The 8,715-nt window shown below is 55.3% G+C and overlaps 1 protein-coding gene across 1 annotated transcript in view; it reads left to right on the top strand.

Moving 5' to 3' along the window:
* Nucleotides 1-883: 883 nt before the first annotated feature.
* KIAA1522 (KIAA1522 ortholog) overlaps nt 884-8,715 on the top strand; it is a 27,588-nt gene continuing 19,756 nt past the window's right edge. Inside the window, exon 1 of the mRNA XM_006094222.3 lies at nt 884-1,201. Coding sequence (XP_006094284.1) covers nt 976-1,201 — 226 coding nt within the window. The 5' untranslated portion in view covers nt 884-975. The remainder of the gene's footprint in view (nt 1,202-8,715) is intronic.

Genomic DNA, 8,715 nt, shown 5'->3' with positions numbered 1-8,715 from the left:
CTGAGCCACGCCCACCGGGCACTTTTCCTGATTCTTAAAGGCTTTCCTCCTTATCGGTTTCCTGGGTCACTTCTCACCTACAGAGGATCTCAAAGCACTTTATCCCTTGCGAGTTAACGAAGCCCCAGATCAGCCCTACTCAGTGCTGAGTGTCTCAGTGGGAAACCCAGAGCCAGGCAGGGGTGTCCTGGGGCCTCACCGCCTAGCCCACGGGTAAACTGAGGCACTGCTCTCCTCGCTCCCCTCACCAGCCCCCACGGAGGGTTGCAGGGAGCTGGGGAAGGTGTGGGGAGGGTGGGGAAGGGGCAGAGGGCCGAGTTCTAATCGCCACGCGGGAGAGGTCTGTCCACTGCCCATCACAGGCCTCGGGCGCTCCTGAACCCCCGGTCTTCATGTCCGGGTCCTGGAAAGAATTCTTAGAATTCCCCGATTCCAGGTGAAAAATTCCAGAGCCCCCCCATCTCCTTCCAGACCAAACTCAGGACACCGCGCTCTCTCAGGTCCAGCCCAGCCCGTCTCCTCGCCTTCCCCGAGCACCCCCATCCTCCAGCCACCGCGGGCGCCTTCCTCCCGCGACCCCAGCGCCCCTCCGCGGCCCCGGAAACTCCGATCCGCCCCCTCGGACCCGCCCCGGACCCCGCCCTCTCGGTCCCGGGCCGTCCGCGCGCTCCGGGGCCTGGGGCCGCCGTCCCTCGCCACCCGACCTCGCCCTCCTACAGCCTCGACCCGCGCGGGCCGGGCGGAGGGAGAGCAGCCGGCAGCGCCGCTCCGCCCCGCGGCCGCTCCCTCCCCGGGCTCCTTCCCTCGGGCGGTCCCCGCGCCCCGCCCGCCGCCGGCCGGCCCCTCCCGCCCTCGCCGCCCGCTCGCTCCTCGCTCGCTCGGCCTCCGCCACCCAAACTTTTCTCCGGGCGCGTCTCCCGCATGGGCGCCCGGCCGCAGGGGGCCTGACCCGCCGCCAGGTCCGCTCGCCGCGCCATGGCGGCCCGCGCGCCCCCCGCCGCACCTGCGGCCGAGGAGCCGGGGGGCCCCGGCAGCCCCGCGCGCAGGAAGAAGTCCCGCTCCGGCCTCCGCCGCGCCTTCAACTGGCTGCGGGGCAAGCGGCGCAAGAAGAAGGCGGCGGGGGCCGAGAGCGCCGAACCGGCCGCCCCCCGGGCCAAGAAGGCGGACGACAAGGCCAGGAAGGCCAAGGGCAAAGGCCGAGGTAAGGCGCCGGGCACCTGGGCTGGGCGCGGGCCAGCGCCCAGGTGGCAGCCCGGGTGTCTCCGCGGGGGGTCCGCGGCTGCTGGCGGCGGGTGAGCCCCGAGGCGCCGATGCCGGGGCAGGGAGGGCCCAGGGCTCAGCCCAGGAACCCCATTCCGAGCCGCCCCGCAGCATTTCCCAGACTCAGCCTTGCCCCACTCTAGGGGGTCGCGGGAGGACCCTCTGCTGGGGCAGGGATCCCCGGCTGAATCGCCAAGCGCAGGCAGTCCGGCTCGTGGGGGTGAGGCCATCCCCCATCCCCCAGGCTCACCCGGGTCCTGCCCTCTGCTGAGTCAGGGGGTCAGAGATGGACTCTGGCCTGGGGCCAGGAGGAGAGGCGAGTGGCCCTGTGGCTTTGGTGGGGGTCCCTCTGGGTCTGGAACATCAACTACCCTCAGAAAGTGTTTCCGCCGGCTGGGTGGACCTGGGTTTCCAGCCCCACGAAGGACCCGTCACGGAGCATATGCTTCAGGCTCTTAAAAGCTCACAGTGTTACCTTTCCCCACCTGGTCCCTCTCACCACTCACCTGTGCCAAACCACAAACATTGACCTTCCGGGTGCTGAGCTGTTGGATGTGTCCGTACAGATGGGGAAACTGTGGCCCAGGTTAACCGTGAGGCTGCACTTGGGCTGGGTGGGTACTTAAAAGACATCAGCTAACTCCTGCCTCTGGGCTCCCCCTGGCCTGACCCATCCCAGCGGGGGTCACTTTTCTGTTGTCCACTTGCTTGGTTCTTCCCTCATGTGAGGGAGAGGACCTGAGTCTCTGCGAGAGGGTGGGGCTCCCTTGGGGCTGGCCACGCTTCGAAGTCTACCTTCACCTGGGTTTGGCCGCTGCCCCGGAGGTGAGGAAATGGCGGTGTGTGCGGCCCAGGTGTGTGCGGCCCATCCCATTCGCCCGTGTCCTTTAACCATATCCTCTGGAGGAGAACTAGAGGACACGTTAGGGATCAGGAAGAGGGTGAAAAGCCTCTTGTGTGCTTGCATCCGGCCTGATCTTCCTTTTGGATGAGGGCCCTGCTCCCCTGCAGCCCAGCCACCAATAGACGTCAGGGTGCTGGGGCTGGGATGGCTGGGCTAGGCTCTGAGGAAGGGTTTGGGGTGTGTGTGTAGGGGTGGGGTGGGGGGTGTTTCCAAGTGCTCTGCAGTCTCAGCAGGACCTGGGGTTTGTCCCAGGGCTGCCCCACTGGGATTCCATCTGAAGTCATCCCTGTCTCACTCAAGAGGTCGTGGGTCGGAAGTGCAACAGGATGGATTGTGGTCAGACTCTCAGGATTGGACACGGGAGGCTAGTGGTGGACCCTTTTCAGGGAGACCGGCCTAGAGGCAAAGGCTGGTCCCTCCTCCAACAGCCTGGGTTAGAGGTCATTGGGTCAGAGGCCAGGCCTCCCCTTGCCTTGTGTTTTGGCATCAGGTGGCACTGGGCTGTGCTGGCAGCAGGTCAGCCTGATTTGAGCCCACGTGCAGGAAACACCTCCCCTGCCCCAGGCTGTTGTTTCCCAGGTCTGGGGGTGGCCCCAGGGACGGCTGGTAGAAGTCCTGCTCCTTTTTGCTCCGGCCTCCTATTATTCCAATTGTTTCCTTGTCACCTGCCTGGCTCTCCTTCTTTTCTGTTTATTAAGAGAAATAAATCTGATCTCTCTAATCTCCACTGGCACTGCTGGTCCAGAAGGGGAACCCAAAGAAGGCTTAACTCTTTCTGGGGAAAATACCCAAATGGCGATGAGGAGGAGGGATACACAGAAAATTCCTGGGAGGCTGGCTTTTGCTGGGAAGGACATCATCTCCCTTATCACATTCTTTCAACCAAGGACCCAGAGATGCAGGTCTTGGCTCCCTTCATCTGAGTCCCCTACTGTAAAATGGACAGACTGAGTTTGGAGTAGACTTTTGAGCACCTGTCTCCCAGAATCTCCTTATTCCCCTCACTGGCCTGCACAAACTTCTAAAGGAAAGAGAGGAAATCTGACATTTATTGATTATTCTGAATGTGCCAGGAGGTCTATATCCCTGATCTCATTTGAACCCATTTGCAGATGAAAAAAATTGAGGCTCAGGGACAGTGGGTGAGTGATTGGCTTGAACCAGTGATTTTCAACCAGTGTGCCGCAAGAATGTTTTAAAACATGCAATACCTGACTGTGTAGTCAGGGGACTGACCTCTTTTCCCTTAGACTGTCAAATAAAAAAATGACAACAGCCCTGGCTGGTGTGGCTCCATTGGGGTCGGTTGGGTGTTGTCCTGTGCACAGAGGGGTTGCTGGTTCTACTCCAGGTCTCCCGGTCAGTCGGAGAGGTGGGGGTGGGGTTCTATTCCTGGTGGGGCACTGGGGCAGGTGCCTGAGTTGCGAGCTCCTTGGTGGTGGTGGTCGGGGGGCATGGCTCTCATATCAATGTTTCTTTCTTTCTCCCTCTCCTTGCTCTCTCTCTAAAAATCAATAGAAATATTAAAAACAAAACAAAACAAAAAAACAGCCAACACAATAGTCGTCCCATGTGAATGAGTCAGAATTATAATGTTTTGTTAGACCAGCAAAACATATAATATACTTTTTGGTGTGCCGCAGAATTTTAGTAATTAGTTTGTGTACCATGAGATGAACAAGGTTGAAAATTGCTGGCCTAACTGGGATTTGAACTCAAACCATCTGTCTCCCAAACTGGTACTGTTTTCATAACACTCCCAAGGACATGGACCAGTGGTTAAGGCTTTTAAAGATCTTCTCACCCAACCCATTCTACAGATGGGGAAAGGCCCAAAGAGAAGTGAGGGAACTTGATAGAGTGGGAAGAGTATCAGAGTCAAATGAGAATTCAAATTCTGGCTCAGGTGCTAGCAAGTCCCGTGACAAGCAACTTCTCTGTGGCCTCACTGATTCCATTGCTGTTGCAGGAAAGAGAGGGGACATTGGATTGATGGGTCTGTGACCTTTCTGTCTCTCTAAGATTCTCACAAGAGATGATGTGAAGATTATATAAAAGTGAAGTCACCATAAAATTGCAAGGATTGCTATTATAGTGTTTATAAGTTTAATCACTTGTGATCTAGGACAGCGGTCGCCAACCTTTCGGACCTCACGGACCACCTGTTGGCGACCACTGATGTAGGACACAGTCTGGAGGGAATGAGCTCTGAGGCCTATTTGGACAACTCTGCTGCCTTTTGGTCTGCCCCCTCGGGCCATGAGACTGTGAGACACAGGCAGGTTATTAACTACCCCCCAAGCCTCAGTTTCCTTATCTGTAAAATAGAGATAATAAATCCTGGCTTTACAGGGCTGTTTCAAGGATCAAACTAGATAACAGACATGCAAGTGCTTTGTGAACTGGGCAGCATGGTCCAGACAGTGGCAGGTTTCTGGGGTTGTGATGCTGAGGACTTGGCATTAGCTAAGTTCATCCTGACCCATGTTTGGAAAACAACTCACTTGGTTACACCTCGCATACCCGTGGTGATGGAGATTACTGAGGGGGGATCCGCAGAAGTGGAGTCTCACCTTTGTCCAGGAGGCAGGCGTAAGAAAAGGTAAACAAACATGAATCCATATTTTCCAGAAATGTCATCTGATCTCGAGACCAGTGTGGGGAGGAAGTGTTTCTGGGCCGGATGCCAGGACGGGAGCCCATTAATCAGGGGAGGCTTTCTGGAGGAGGCGAGCAGGGTGTGGAAGAAGGGCAGGGTGCTGGCTGATTTGAAGAGAAGGTTCTATGTGCCAGACCCTGGCCAGGCATTTTCATGAATGTTTTCCCTGGGAGATAGGCATTTATCACCATTTATACGTGAGGAAATGGGCCCAGAGGGGAAAAGTAAGTTGATCAAGGTCACTCGGCCTCATTCATTTGAAAAGACATATTCTTTACTAGATAGTGTTAAGCATTGTTCAGGGTAATGTGAATATCTGGGCCAAGACAGGTCAAGACACCCGTGTGGAAGTGATGTTCACAGCAGGGCAGTGACAGAAGCACTCAGTCTGCTACCAGATGCCACACTCTCCTAACAAAGCAACATGAGGTTGGATGTGTGTCTGACTCTGCAGAGGAGTTGCAGAGTCATTGTAGAGTCTTAGATAGGACCAACTTTGGGGAAAGGAATTTGTTGCCCTCCTGAAGATTTCTCTTGGGGAATGGGCAGTGGCTGGGGGGTGGGAGTGTGAAGGGCTTCTCTACTGATAGTGAGAGTTCAGGAGCCATCCTGCCAGGCCCAGCAGATTTAACCCGAAGCACTCTGGCCACTCATTCAGGGAGAACTGCCCTTGGTGTGGGGTTGTGGGAAGATCCCCGAGGTTGAGTTCTGCTCTGCTGTATGACCTGGGGTAAGTCCTGCGTCGCTCTAGTCCAGACATGCCCTGTCTTGAGAAAGATAGGGCTTTGCTAGTATAGCCTCTGAGATCCTTTCTAGTTCTAGAATTCTGTGAGTTTGAGAATGGGCAGAAGGAGCAAGCTGGTAGGTGCTGGGGGTATGGGGCGGGAACTATGTCCAGGAAGGGAGAGCCTATCTTTGGTCATGGACAAGTCATGGGGACCCAGTGGCTTGGATGTCACTGAAAGGTGGGTGAGGAGAGTGCAGTGTAATAATGCCACGTCTCCCTGTTGAGGAAGGGGTCTGTGTATCATCCACTGGGGGAGTGACTTCCATAGAGGAGTCTGGGTTCATCTCCTCCAGGCCCCTGTGAAGGGATGGGCATTGTCTGTCTTGGGTCCAGATGGGAGAGGGAGCCTCACTGGTGTATTTCACAAACACTTATTAACGATTTAATATTACGTATAAGGACCTACTGTGTGCCACTGTCTTGGGATGAATGAGAGACAAGTTCCCAGTCTTCACAATTTGAGAGGAGCAGGAAACAGGGTCAAGGAGGCAATTAAGGGTAAAAAATGTGACAAAAGAAGGAGCATAATGATCCCAGAGAGAAACCAGAGATGGCTTCTCTGAGGAGGTGACACGTGAACTAAAATCGAAGGATGAGGAGAAGCTGGGGTAGAGGGATTTGCAGCGCTGGGATCAGGCAAGGCACCTGCTGGGGACTGGGACCAGCTGACTGTCTGGGTCCTATGGGGTACAGAAATCACCACACCTCACTGTTCTAAACACCCTGAGCGCAGGAACTGGGTTGACTGTCTTCTCCCTCTGCTTAGCACAGGGCCTGGCTCTAAGTGGCTTTGGGTGATAGGTGGGTGACCTGATATGGGCCCCCAGTTTATGGGCATCTCTGGATCCTAGGCGCTCAGAATTGATGGCGTGAGATGTCACAGGGAGCCCTCAGAGCACACGTAGGTGGGCAGCTGAGGCCCAAAGGAGGAACAGGAGCCCACACCTGTCAGCTTTCCCATTCCAGTTCAGACTTCAAATGGAAAATCCCATCCCAGAGAGGTGCCTCTAGCAGGGGTGGAAGGAGATGAGCAGGAAGCTGAGGTGAAGAAGGCTGCCTTCCCCTCCCCTACCTCCGACACCTTCTGGTATCTTCCGGTTCCAGCGGCCTCTCCCTCTTTGTGGAGGCCCTGAGCGGCATCCACGGCACACATCCCAGCATTCTTCTGGAAATCCCCTTAGGGAGGCCCCCCCGGCCCCCCCCCCCCCCCCCCCCCCGCTATTCTCTTCCCCTGGCCCCTGAAGCTGGACAGCCAGCAAGGTTTGCTGAGCTGGGGTGGCTAATCCTGTGGCCAGAAAAATCTACACTCTGTTTTCAGCAGAGGGCTGAGCAGGAGCCTCCCCTCACCACCTGCCCCTTGGAAATCCCCCTCTCCCCAAACCCTGGGAGCCGGCTCAGCTGCGCCTGGCCTGTCACATGCCGCTGAAACTAATGAGAAGAGGCATTGTCTATTATGTGGGCCACAGAGAACGTGGTGAGTGGGGAGAGCAGGTATAAACACCTCTACCTGCCATACAGACCCCATGGCCACCTCTAGCCCTTCGGCTCACTCGGGGAAGGAAGCAGGTGGAAACATTCCTCGGGCGGGAGGGGGACATCTCTGTCCACCTCCCCAGTTATTACATTCCACTGTGTCCACTGTCCTCAGGGACCGGTTCATCAAAGGCTGTCAGCTCCACTCACAGGGTGCCCGGCTCTGTGCTTGGCATGGTGTGCTGCAGAATTTTAGTAATTAGTCTATGTGGGCCATGAGATGAAAACGGTTGAAAATCACTTGCAAAGGGTTTAAACCTCAAATCTTCTGGCAAAATGCATGATTCCCAGGAGGCTACTGGTGGGGTCTGCTCCATGTAGGGCCTCCTGGGTGCTTAGGACACCCTCTCCTCCAGGTGAGGCCTTCACCACCCTTTTCCAAGAGGGTCATGAGGCACTCAGGCTCAATGTTGTGTTTCCAGGAGTTCTGGTGCATTTGCCTCCCATACTACCTACTTCTTCCCACCAGGCCTACCCCAAGCTCTCCCAAGCTCATGGCTATGGGCAGGACTCTTCCTCTAGGATCCTGGAGCAAGCACAGCCTTTGTAGCAAAGGCTACACCTCCACCAGTATGCAAGCCCAACCATCTGCACCTCCCCCAGTTTCTGCTCAACACGTATGGCATACCTACTGTGTCGACCAAGCCTGCGGTTACTAAGAGAAATGAGACCATCACTGCCCTTGAGAAATTTGTTTTCTGGTTGAGACAACTGCTGGGGGTCTATATCAGCGGGCAGCACTAATGCCTGTGGGAGTAGGGCATGCAAGGAAAACTTCATGGAGGAGTAAACTATGGCGCAGGCCTTAAGGATAACAAGGAATCTCCCAGGCAAAGGTGGAAGCAGAAGGAGCATGTGTGAAGGTCTGGAGGTGTGTACTGGGGAGTGGCAAGCAGTTTTGTGTAGCTGAAATTCTGAAATCAGAGGGGTGTGGTTGGAGATGAGGTTGAACTGGTGGGCAGGGGCAGCTCCTGCATGGCCTCCTGTCCTCACTCAATTCATGCTGAGGAATTTGTACGTTACCCTTTAAAAAAAAAAAAAAAAATATATATATATATATATATATATATATATATATATATTTGATTTTTTTACAGAGAGGAAGGGAGAGGGATAGAGAGTTAGAAACATTGATGAGAGAGGAACATTGATCAGCTGCCTCCTGCACATTCCCTACTGAGTGTGTGCCCACAACCAAGGTACATGCCCTTGAACGGAATCGAACCTGGGACCCTTGAGTCCGCAGACCGACGCTCTATCCACTGAGCCAAACCGGTCAGGGCTTGTATGTTACCCTTAAGTGTTCTTTCTGCTCCCCTACACCACCTTTCCCCTTATGGGGCTCCGTTTCCCCATCTGTAAAGTAATGGAATTGGGCTAGGAGATCTCTGACACTAGGACCCTCTTCTCTGTACAAAGCAGGGAGCCTTGTGTATACAGCTTGGTATATAGTGTGTGCTCAATGAGTATTTTCTGGGTGGAGGAATAAAATACAGCCCCTCAGAGACTGCACTGTTGGCAGCCTCAGACTCTTAGCAAGAGCTGGGCATCAGAGAGTTGGGGAGAACAGCT

Source organism: Myotis lucifugus, unplaced genomic scaffold, assembly GCF_000147115.1.
Source record: "Myotis lucifugus unplaced genomic scaffold, Myoluc2.0 scaffold_131, whole genome shotgun sequence".
Lineage (NCBI taxonomy): Eukaryota > Metazoa > Chordata > Mammalia > Chiroptera > Vespertilionidae > Myotis > Myotis lucifugus.
Note: the sequence above shows the minus strand (reverse complement) of the source record. Positions and strands in the feature narration are given on the sequence as shown.